This window comes from Stegastes partitus, unplaced genomic scaffold, assembly GCF_000690725.1.
Source record: "Stegastes partitus isolate 25-593 unplaced genomic scaffold, Stegastes_partitus-1.0.2 Scaffold1969, whole genome shotgun sequence".
NCBI classification, from domain to species: domain Eukaryota; kingdom Metazoa; phylum Chordata; class Actinopteri; family Pomacentridae; genus Stegastes; species Stegastes partitus.
In genome coordinates this window covers 70,901-83,605 of record NW_007579700.1, presented here as the reverse complement: position 1 = coordinate 83,605, position 12,705 = coordinate 70,901, and the positions used below count along the sequence as shown (strand labels likewise).

The 12,705-nt window shown below is 43.6% G+C and overlaps 1 protein-coding gene across 1 annotated transcript; it reads right to left on the bottom strand.

The window, feature by feature from the left end:
• Positions 1–1,335: 1,335 nt before the first annotated feature.
• foxl2a (forkhead box L2a) lies at positions 1,336–2,256 on the bottom strand. Its single transcript, XM_008303276.1, has one exon. The coding sequence runs from the start codon at positions 2,254–2,256 to the stop codon at positions 1,336–1,338; it is 921 nt and encodes a 306-aa protein (XP_008301498.1).
• Between the last annotated feature and the right edge of the window lie 10,449 nt (positions 2,257–12,705).

Genomic DNA, 12,705 nt, shown 5'->3' with positions numbered 1-12,705 from the left:
TGCGTAATACATATATTTAGAGCACTTGTGAAATAAATGCCCAAACACACTTCCCATCGACTGATAAGACACAAATTGTCAAATGAAAATTCTTGTTATTAATATTATTATGACTGAAAGTACTCGCTGTTAAGAAGTTCTGTTTTGTCTGATAACTTTTGTTAAACGAATAAATAATTTTAATAAATACGCAGATGAATAATAGCAATTTATTTTTATTTTTCTAAAAAGACAAATTGTGTGTGAATATAAGCCATTTTTACCACCTAACTCTGCACCACGGCTTCCCTTATATTACTACTATTATTTTTAAAATAAATTATAAAACACACTGGATCGTTTCTGTTGCCTTTTCCCTCCACAGTCCTGCTATTTGCTTGTCCAGCTCCAACAGTGGTTACCCTCACAGCCTAAAGCGTGACACAGATTACTTCATGACCGCTGTAATATTTTAAGAAATACAAGTTTATTAAGAAATTCACAAACCTAGAAAAGAGGGGAAAGTGCTAATTAAAATGAAACATGGCCCCAACATGAATGAGACATGGCTAATCACATTTATAAAAAAAAATAATAATTAGAAAGATTAACAAAACCTGGCACTGGCTGGCGTCATATTGGAATTTACATCATACATACATGTGTGATCAAGAAATATGAAAAGCCCTGAATTGTATTTTTGGCAGTCCACACTTTTTTTTTCTTTTTTCTTTTTTTTTTTAAACCTAACAACCTTCCCAACCCCTGGCAGGAGGTGAAGCTTCACCGTGCAGGCCTTTGCTCAGCGTCTGCTACTCAGAAGGCCAAAATGAGCTCTGATTTAATTACATATTAAAGCACTTTCTTAATTAGGGCATCTGATGTCCACATTTCATTCGGCAACGCTTTGGACAAGCCGTGCGTAAAAGTGGAGAGAAATAATTACGCATACCAAAAGTACAGCTGGAGCAATGTCAGCAATGTCTATCCCCTTGAAAATGAGACGTTTTTCCATTTCACAATTATGACTACAATACCGAGTTCTGGCCATCAGTCCAAGTGTAATACAGGCGCACGAAATGGCTCCCAGAGGTTGTGCTACCTGATGCGTACTGACGACTTCTTTACCTCCCGTTTCCATTTTGTAAAACCTTCTCAACACCAGCTCGCCAGTATCTCTCCATCGGTATTTATGAATGTCAGCTGGACCCAAACAGCTCGTCAGAATGGTCTCTTCAAAATACTGCTGGTTCTGTTTTGAAATCACAGGAATTCACTCTCAGTCTTCTTTTTTTTTTTTTGATTTTGTTTTTTGTTTTGTTTTGTTGTTTGTTTACACAGACCGCTTGGTAAACTTTAAATATCAATCCTCGTGTGTAACGCCGAGTGTTTGGTCTCGTGTTCCCAGTAAGAGCAGTGCATCATGGAGAGCTCCGCGGGCTGGCGGGAGCACGCGAACTGGAGGCCCGCTCCGTTACTGGAGGAGACCGGGGGCGGCGCCGCGGTGGCCGGGCTCAGCTGCTGAGCATGGTGCGGGTGCGCTGGATGGTGATGGTGACTCATGCCGTTGTAAGAGTTCACCATGCTGGGCAGCGCCATGCTCTGCACGCGGGAGTAGGGGTTGTAGGACGAGGGCGCAGACAGTCCCTTCACGTTCACCGGGCTCACGTTGCCGCTGGCCATCTGACAGGACGTGTAGGACATGGGAGTGGGCGGCTGGCCTAGCGACCACGAGTTGTTCATGAAGCTAGACTGCAGGTACTTGGGCGGGGAGAGGTAGCCGTAGCCGTCCCCTCCGAACAAAGCCTTCCCCGGCTGGAAGTGCGTCGGTGGAGGTCTGAAAGGCCGCTTCATCCTGCGGCGTCTCCTGTAGTTCCCCTTCTCAAACATGTCCTCACAGGCCGGGTCGAGTGTCCAGTAATTCCCTTTCCTCTCCCCGCCGCCCTCCCGGGGAACCTTGATGAAGCACTCGTTGAGGCTCAGGTTGTGTCTGATGCTGTTCTGCCAGCCTTTCTTGTTTTTCTCATAGAAGGGAAACTTGCTGATGATGTACTGGTATATACCGGACAGAGTGAGGCGCTTCTCGGAGCTCTCCCGGATCGCCATGGCAATGAGAGCCACATAGGAGTACGGCGGTTTCTGGGACGGGTCCGGCTTCTCCGACACTTTGTCCTGGACCGGCTCCTCTTTTGGTCGCTCTTTCTCCTTCGTCGTGTTGGTGTCATGGATCATTAAGGCCATTGCGTCATCCTCCGGGCTTTGGTAAGCGGCCATCATCGCGCACACCAAAACAAAACAAGTCCAGAACAAACGCCGAACAGCAAAAACTTTTCGGCCGCTCGTGTCTCGCCTGTTGCAGAACCGCAGGTTCGCCGCGCGTTCAAAGCTGCTCTCCAAACTGCGCACAGAGCTGTCTTAATTTGCGGCTCGGTAGGTGACATGCACCGGACTTTCTTCTCTCTTCAACTGGGATTTTTCGAAACTGGTTTCTGATCAAGTTGTGGTTTGAGAGTCGGTAAGCCCAACCCTTCTAGTTTTTTTCAAGGCCACTGACAGGCTGCTTTTGCTCCAATGCTCTGTGCGCAGCGACGTAGTGCTGTGTGATTTGTGCGTATTTGAGTTCCGCCTCTGGTGGTACAGTCAATGAACTAAACATGTTGAAATTTGTGTTCATCAAAATAGGACAATATAGACATTAGACAGCCGTTTGCATCCAGGTAGCAGAAAACAAAACTCCAGCGCTGGAAAACTTTGGACACGAATGCGCAATGACGCAAATAAGCACAAAGAATGAATAATATTAGACATTAAATTTAGTTGCATTAAAGGCTATTGACATATTTTGCTGTCTTTCTTTTTTTCTTTTTTCTTTTTGCTTAGAGAGAAAGCAAGTTTATCAGAAAAAAGGGAAGAAAGAAATGATATTTTCATGCACAACACAGCAGCCTAAAAATAAAATATTTCGGAAAATTTAATTTATTTTTGCGTTTTCGTATCTTTAAATGTGTTTCATGCAATTATGAAACGTGAACAAGTTCAGACAAAAAGTTTCACACAAATATTTTCAACAAAATTCATTAAATCGAACTCTAGCCAAAAATATTTGACTGAGCTCTGCAAAATGAACTCTCACATCCTCACCAGACTCTAAGAGAAACTCTGACTGGCTTTGTGCTGGTTAATTAGCTCACATCGGAGAGGGAAGTGCACGGAGAGAGGTATTCATTTCTCTGGCCACCCATGAGGGTCCCCTCGGCTTTCTCTGGAAGTGTATTTCCGTGCTGTGCTCTGGGAGCCTGTGCAGGTGGAGCAGCATTGCCATGTGTGTCATCACCCTGCACCCAGCGCGCAGCCTGGCCGCAGCAGCTGAGCCGCGCCGAGAGCCAAGCGTCAGTCAGCGCGCAATTAGCGCAGAGTCACAGTTACGGCGCGATGTTGTTCCTTGTCCTTGTGTCTGTTTCACGTGTTTAAGACGGAGAGAATTTCTAGATAATCTCAACAGCACCCTTGTGCCTTTGCTTTTTAGGTTTCTGGCTTGTTTGAAACATGACATCATTCAGTGTGTTAATTAAAACATCCATCAAAGCATCTAAATGCACGAATCAATCTGCACGTCATGAAAGTGATAGCAGTTACTCTGCACAAATAATAATAATAATACAAACAGTGTCTTCCAGAAATGATGCTTATAACAGACAGGATTATATATTTGTAATGTGTTTCATTAATCCTGCTAGTCTGGAGCAGCAGTGGGGATTAAATGCATTGGACCTGGTGCTGAGTCCATAAAACACGCAGAGTGGTTTGTACGTTTGTGGAAATAAAGCAGAAACTGCAGCACACTCATCCGTCCTTGCCTGCTACGTGTTTAGGTTTACCTTCTGATTTGGGGGCTTGTTTAGTCTTCTTTTAACGTTCCAGGGAAAGTCTGTGGTCTTCTCCTCTTCCCTGGTGCTGCACCGAAACAAAACACAAGTAGGAACCACTCAGCTCCTAGTTCAGGGAAGACCTTCCAGAGGTTCAACTGGTCGTTTTTTCCAGACCGGTGGGGTGTTTGGTTAAATAAAAACCGTTCAAAGAAACATCCAAAATTTTGATTTTCTTTTTTTCAAAAAAATAAAGTGCATTTAATCTTCAATTAAATACATGCACCGCAATCAATACAGCAGTTCTTTATTTTCTCTGAAGCCTCATTTCTTATACTATTTTTTATTTTGCAAAGAGCCATTTCAAAGCCTCCCCCTCAGGCTGACCTGCTTTTAGGCTAAAATGCTAAAAACCTACGATGCAACCACAGAGTGAACATGCCAACTGAAACACAGCCCTGTGCGTTTGTTTTCCATGTTTTAGTTTATCTTTCTAACACGTTAAATATTTTAAATAAATTGGAAAAACACCTCTGATATTAGCTGTCGCTTCACAACTTTGCTAATTAGCCTGATGCTCGTATCACCTGGATGACGTCATTTTGAGCCTCACCTCATAGGTCAGCTACTTGGACGGTGAATATTTTTCTCTCTATTTTTACTCACATCTGACTGTGTCCCTCCGGGTTCAAGTTGTTGCTTTTAAGTCTGTATTTTTATTTTTTATTTTATTTTATTTTTTTGTCGCCTTTATTTTTCTACCTGCAACCTTCGCGGGGTCGAGCCGCCCCGTGCACGCGCCTCGTGTCACAATCCGTAAACACAACAAGGAGCTGAAACCGGACCTGGCTTCATTCAGGGAGGCGCAGAGGAATGTGATGGTATAGGCTGTTTTCTTGGGCAGCTTTGATAAACTACAGAAAAGAAGCAGATTATAAATAAGCCTTAAATTGTCAGAAATATATAAAAATAAAAATAAAAATAAATAAAAGAAGAAGGTGCGACTGAAATGCCTGCTGCTCGGTAAGCCAACAACTCCCTCTGTGTGATTTGGGAAAACTGGAAAAGAGCTCAGAGCCACAGAAAAACTTCTTATTCCTTCAATGTGAGCAAATTCAGCGCGTTTTTCCAGCTGTTGGTTAATATTTAGATTTTATTCATTAATAGCAGATCACCTGTGCGCACCGGTGTGAACCAACTGTCCACGCTGCTGGAGCGGCTGGAAGGAGGCTTTCTGGCCTGCGTGCATGTGCCGGACGGCGGCGCGCACGGCAGCGAGCATCACAGACAGAGAAGAGTCCGTGTTTTGGTCTTAGATAAATATACATCCTCCGAAAGTCTTCTCAAGTTATCGCTTGATCCCAAACACCTCTTGGATAAACGGTCCAATAAAAAGATCCGAGCCGCCGGCCCACACACACACACACACACACACACACACACACACACACACACGCACACACACACACACGCACACACACACACTCCACGACTGCTGAAACATTCATTTAAATTCAGGTGAAATGTAGGCCAGACTATAATATCTGAGAGTTCACCTCCATGACTTTGAGGTGGGAAATTAACATTATCCAGGAAATAATAAATATCCAATAATTGTCTGTGTAGCTTCTGATTCTCTCGTTAACATCTCACTGCACTCAAATATATAAAATTAGACCATCCAAGCATTTTAATATGATTCGTCCCACATACATGTATAAGTTATTTCACGCAGATAGCTCCGCTGCTGTTACGGGCTGTGCAGGCCTCCACTAAACGGGACTTCAGCGGATCTTCATGCAGCTCCAAAGAATCCAGAAGAATTCCTGCTCTCGCGCACATCCTGCCCTCGCGCGTCTCCGACTAGGATGTTTATGAATGCGCGTGCGGGTGGAATGCGGCGAACCAAAGCACCGGATCACACCGGGACCGGAGCACGACCGGCCGGCCGGACGGACCGGACGGGCTGCAGGCACACATTCAGGAAACCTGGACCTGTTATTATTATTATTATTATTATTATTATTATTATAGCTGATAACCAAGGCATTAATGGCTTTTTATATAATAATTAGGTTATGACATCTAAATCACATCTGCATATTTTTATATAAATAGAAATAAATGTGGATAATACCAACATTTTTTTATTATTATCATTATTAGTAATTGTAATAAATGAGCAAAAAATTAAGCTATGTAATCAAGATCATAACTGTGATCATTACATCATATGCATCTAATACCAATTTTTGTAATGATTACTATTGCTACCACCATCTCCTCTACTCTTACTATTTCTACTCCCACTACTACTAATATGAATAATAGTCGCAGCTGCAGCAGTCAGAGCAGTAGTTGTAGGAGTTTTTCATTCAACACTTAGTTAATTATTTATGATATAATTGTGATTTAAAATTCCCAACTTTTCTGTTCATCACAAATAAATTTAGCACTTTTTTACGAGGGAACCTTAATATCACAAAGACACACCGTTGTGTATTTACACACACACCCTCTGACAGAGCTGCATGTTTTTAGCATTTGCATAACAACTGACAACACTTATCTTGTTCTGTAACGGGAGTTATATCTCCTAAGTGGGAGCGTTTAATATCCTGAATTAGCAAAAGCTGATTGTGGATCATGAGGTGAATTTAAAAGCCAATAAATGATTTAAATTAACAGCAGAGTTAAGCAGCAGCCTGTTGGGAAGTTTTGTAATCACATAATGGTGCCGGGAGAAAAAGGTGAAGCACAGTTAACTGTATCTGGGTGAATGTGTCATACGTAAGTGCAATATAATATGATGCAGTGTCTCATCTTAAATCAGATCCCTGTGATCCGTAAGCATTAGAGCATCTGCTCTGGACGGGCCGCGAGGAGACACATCTCTCACAGTCTGTCCTGGTTTGATTTCACTGGCTTGCTCTCTGGTTCATTTGCATCTGGCTCGCCTCCACGATTAAACATCAACAACACATTGCCGCTCTTCAATGGAATCCTTATGAGGTGCAGGAAAGAGATTGGGGTGGGTGGGGGGAGGTCTGGTGGAGGGAGAGAGCGAGGAGGTGAAGAGGAAGGAGAAGGATGTACCCTCAGCCCTCATGCAGTGTCTCCAACATGGCTGTGGTTCCTCTCAGAAAGAAGAGAGTGAGGCAGAGCAAATAAACACTGACCACCAGATCTCCTCTGCATCCCCGCCCGCATGGATTAAGGTTAAGGGAGGGATGTCGAGGGGATGTGCACACATGGTGTCACTTTTGAGGTGTCTATATGCTTTTGTTCCCATGAGGGGGAAAAAAAAAAGGTCTTATTAAGGGGGACGCTCAGCCGGTGGTGTGTGAGGGACACTTCCTCACTTTGTACAGTCCATCCCGTCGCCTTCAAACGTTCAGATCATTGTGTGAGAGTACAACATCCACATCCCCACCTTTCTCCTTCCATTCCCCTTCATTAGCTCCGCCGCCACTCTTTTTCGGTCGCTGTTTACGTTTCTTATCAGTTGCAGGAAGCCTATGGGAAGCTCTACGGCCTTTCACACTAAGTCCTGTGACATCCATCAAAAAGCAAAGAAGTCCTGATTCAGGTTTTTATGGAGAGCCTTTTAAAAAATGGACAATATCACAGATGTTTTCTTGGAGTAAAACACAAGAAAATTCTTGAGATACCTGCATGTTTCACTTCGCTGACAAGATTTAATCACTCAGTTTAGATTCAAAAATGGATTCAGATTGACCATTTCTTAGTATTTTGTCATTTAAATTAGAATATAGTGGCGAATGTGGGCAAATCTGCCAGGAATAGAAAGCTGTGTTTGATCAAATCACTGTAAATATAAGCATATTGTGTCTTATATCAGCACAGGAGGTCTGATTAATGGGGACTTGGTGGCAGGATGCTTGGTGGAGGGTTCATCGGGGCCTTGAAGAGGTTAATACAGAAAGCAATGATTTAAATATAAAGTATGTAAAGATTATGAGCGATCATCTTTCTGCATCCGCAATGACCTCAAAAACTAGAAAGGAGTACGATCATTAACAGATGAGAGGAATGATTCCTGCGAGTCAGTTGAAGTCTGGAGGGAGACGAGGTGAAAGCAGAGGACAGAGGAGAGCCTCATTGTGTTCTCGCTAACCTTCACTGGGAGGTGAAGTGCTGCAGCCTCCTGCCAACAAGATTCTCTTTGAGGTTTTCTTGAACTGCTGCCAGCGCCTAAATGATTCGCAGGAGCAGAAGTGTGTATGTGCTGTATGTGTTTCTGAGCTCCGGGAGAACTTTTTGAGTCAACACGTAGGTATGTTTAGATCCTCGGGTTTGTGCATGTCCTCCACGTTAGGAGGTAAACACACAGATGTAAAATAAAGAAAGCTGGACTGCGATGCAAAATCTGGGTGGATGCGACTCCGAGAACAGTAACAATCCAAACTCAAAGCCAAAAACTGTCCCTCCTCACAACATAAACTTCCCCTAAAACCCACCGGCCGAACCTTTTCACCCCCGAAACGGCTCAACTCGTCACAGCCACGGCCAAACTCCCGCTTCAAAATCCCCAAGTAACCTCAAACCCATTTCCACATCTTCATCCCGGCAGGGGATTGGATTTCAGGCCGAATCAAAACAAGTCACTTCGTTAGAGGTAATTACACAGGTAGCCTACCTCACTGGGCAAACAAACACGACTGCCAGCTGACACCCTGAAGACAGATCAAAGCCCGGGACTGACAAGGAGCGGGAGGAGAACGTTCAAACACTGGCTCGTTCGCCGCTCACATGCACTCATTTTCTCATCCACGTGCACGAATCGCTGCATGGACATGTTAGCGTGAATCTTCTTCTTTCTTTACATAGACGGGGGATTGTGCAGCTGAAAGATGGCGAGGAATCAGAAGTCAGGATGACCTTTACAGTCGAGCTGCGTGTGAGATGAGCGTGTTAATGGTGCAGAACAGCAGAGATGTACCACATATACCGTGCTAGGGGTGTTGCTCTGCCTTGGTGGTCTACGTCTCAGCTTGGTGTGGAATGATATCGGACATGGTAGATGTGTTAGCTGTCAATACGGCTCTTTTGCAATGACATGTCTATTATAATAACCACTTTTATACCCTGTTCCACTTATGCCTTGTTTCATGGCACAGCTTATTCAACCACAACCTCCCGTTTAACACCAAAAATCCAACATTTCTGCCATAAATAGTTAAAAACGAAGTTCATAATGTTCTTAAAAGACCAGATCAGGCCATTTCTTCAACTGTAAGATATACATACTTCTGTTTCTCTTCTCATTCATCCAGTGTTGTTAGGGCAACCAGGCCAGGTTATTCCTCCTTTCCTCGACATGGCAGCCTACCTTTGTACAATAGAGCAGAATCTATGTGGGCCGCAGTGAACAAGGTAAGAGATGTTATCTTATCTTCACATGGAAACAGAGCAACGGGAAGCCAGGCTGTCTCTGCTGAACACCAGCTGTCCATTCTGCCAGTTTTCTCTCTCATCAGTGTTTTGTATGGCTTTTTCTGTTGCTTCTTTATCTCTCCATCTGTTGATTATTCATTAAGATATAGCTCGGGGTCCATGCTATGCTACTTTGCTAATGACAATCTGACTGATTGTTGGAACAGACGCTGCTGCGTGACACGGCGAGTTTAATATGTGCTGCAACACGTCCACACGTTGGTCAAACTTAGACGAGCAAAGCAAACACGAGCGGCAGGATGTGGACTGAAGCGTGTGGTATCGCTTACACACTGACACAACGTAAAAAATATTTTCGCATTTGAAAATGTTTAGAAAATCCCTTAATGATTTGGTGATGCGGGAGCAAAGAAATCACGCACGAAAACATACAATTTCAGATTCGACCATCGTTTTCTTTCTGCATCACACTGCAGTCGCTGAGAGATGATCTCCGAGGCCACCGCTGCTGATTTCAAACAGAACCAGTATACAGAGCTTGAAGATGAAATCTCCAAACCACACGCAGTAAAACACACTGCACTCGGCCAACGGAGTGTCATTCTCCGCAGGATCCGCTTACATGCAGCACACCACACAAACCTCTCCAATTCCAGCTCTCCTGCCTCTGTTCTGACCACAATAACAAACAGGAAAACCAGGCGGTGGAACACACACGCATGGAGAGACTAAATCACTCACATTTACCAAACATGTACACAGACGCTCACACGCACAGACACTGTGGCTGTGGCGACCTTGACGGTGGCTAAAGAGTGGGCAGAGGACGAGGTGAGGGTTTAAGGTTACTGAAGTGGAACACAGGAGAATCCCTCTGAGCTTTGGCCGGACTAATAACAATGACCTGATGTAAAACAAATGTTACAGAAGCATGTTGACGGAAAAGACAAAATGTTCATAGATATCTATACCCATGTAGCTGGCAGAACGTTCTGGTGTTAGAAAGTCTTCTTTGAAACAAGAGGTAAACAACAGAAAAAAACTTTTATATTAGCTAAAAATTAAGTACAATATGAAATAAAGAGCATAAATGATCTAGGAAAGTGACTACTTGTAGAACTTTTACTATAAATTGTAATTAAATATTGTAAAAAGTTCATTAGCCGTGTCATTTTCAAGCAAATTTGTAGTAAACTTTTGAAATGAAATGAGCAAAGATAACTTGGTTTGTTCCCATTAAGTACTTTGGAGAGGCTTTAGTGTCCTCAGAAGATATGGGCTAAGCTCTGCACGCCTGTAATAAACAAATGAGAAGAACCCTGAGGAGACGAAGGAACAAACAGGACGAGCTGCCTCGGCCGTCTACGACAGAAAAATTTAAGGATGTCGTCTGTAATTTTGTTCAACTGGGAAAGTTGAAAATATTATTTCACGTCAGCTGATGCTGGACGTGTTTCTGGCCATCTGAAAGTCTTCTGAAGCGCAAACAGCGACTCTGTCGTGTGAGTTAAATATTTGCTACAGCAGGACGTATTCATAAAAGGTGTTTTCCTCTCACATGAAGCGCATTAACCGCGTCGAAAACAACGTAAAGTTGCAAACACTTGGAACCACTTTGGAATTTTAAAACCTTCTTTTTTTGCTGTTTTTATTAAACTTTTCTAACGCGATAAATCAAAATGATCATAAAAACACTTTTATGTGCTTCAAAATGAGTTGAACTGCAAATTTCTTTTTATATTTTGCTACAACGATGCCTTAAATCAGCAGTTCGCTGTTCATTATCGTGTAAAACTTATTCATTAACATCTGTGTTCCTAAAGCCTTCTAGCAGAGAGCACCACTGCATTGGGTTGGTGGTAAACAGGTGGCCGTCAGAATATCCGATCATGCAAGGTGACATCCATCACAGTCAGAGTCAGAGTGGTGGAGGAAAAGAGGAGTGTTGGAGCAGGAGAGCGTGTCCCAGAGAGAGCAGAGCAGGGCGAGGGCAGAGCAGGGGGGATAAAAGGAGGGACAGAGCGCTTCCTTTGGTGCGTTTCCCCCGAGGCCAGAGAGGAGGAGAGGGGCTGCTCCCCTGACAGATCTGAAGATGTCCTGTTTTGCTTTTCCTCTGCTCTCCCTCATCCTGCAGGAAGCAACATCATGCTGGGCACCAAAGCCTTGGCAAGCTCTGTCCATTAGGATCTGGTGCCGATGTGCGCCGTCCGCGGCGGAACAGTAATGGACGGACGTACAGATGTGCACAAAGTCAAATGCAATCGAGGTGAGGCGCTGAAGTTGGACGGTAGATGTGCCACTGGAATTAGGGTTTTAAAATTAAAAACATGCTACTTGAACAAACAACCTCAACATCAACCGAATGTGGAATCTAGATTCACTATCAGGGCCAACAGACATAAGAATCACGTTTCAATGTGTGTTTTTTAATGTGACGAAACTGTCACTGGATGTGAAAACAATCTGGCAAAACAAACGGGAAAAATCTAATGAATTTCTCAAAAGTGACTGAGTGTGATCGAGTCAAGCTGCCTTTTCTTGTGTGATATCAGCGTCGACCACACGAGAGCCAGAGGGAGCCTCTCGACAGGACATGAGCTCCCGGAAAAAACAATATCTGTAAATCTTTTTGGGCATCTTCCAAACAATGTCTTTGCCACGCATTTTTAATTCCCTGTGTCTCCATCATCGAGGCTCATGTATAAAAGCAGGCTATATTTGAATGGCTCATTACTGATTCAATACAAAGATACCAGCATGTATGCAGTTCACCATCAAAGCATGGCGGCGCAGTATCGAAAACACGCTTCAGCTCAGCGAAGAGACATTCTTGATGCCTGCTGCCGTGAAACAAAACAAAAGAACAAAACTAACACGTCATGGTGCTAAAAACAGGCAATAATAGCTTCTTAAATGATCATTAATAGGAATACTGATGAATAAAATCTAAATCAGGTGCTTTATAAATGCTCTATCGGTTGTTTTGGACCATGAAAAAGTGAAAACTCCCTCCGCAGTTTGGACACTACTTTGCAAAACTTGTGGAAACTTCCCCAAGAAAAACAGGACTAGAGAAGGTTGAGATTTTGGAATATAAGTGGCGAAAGAAGTTAAAATTGAAGCTGAAAGGCAAACAGAGGGTTCAGTGTGAGCGCCGAGTGGGGCTGAAGGAAAATGTGAACAAGTTGAAACGCTAAAAATAGTCACGGTGGCAGTCGGGCCACGATTATCGAAAGGAGCTGAAGTTGCAGTTAAAATACGAGACAGCGCTGAAGCTTCGGGGTCCAGTGTGAGCGGCGACTGGAGCTGCTTTACTGAGAACGCACTGAGTGAAGGTGACGTCGGTGGAGAAGCGTCGGCTGAAGAATCAGGGATGAAAGCAGTTGAAGTGTAATTTGACATGTCGCCACTAAAAAGACAAAATGCACAAACTTTTACCCTA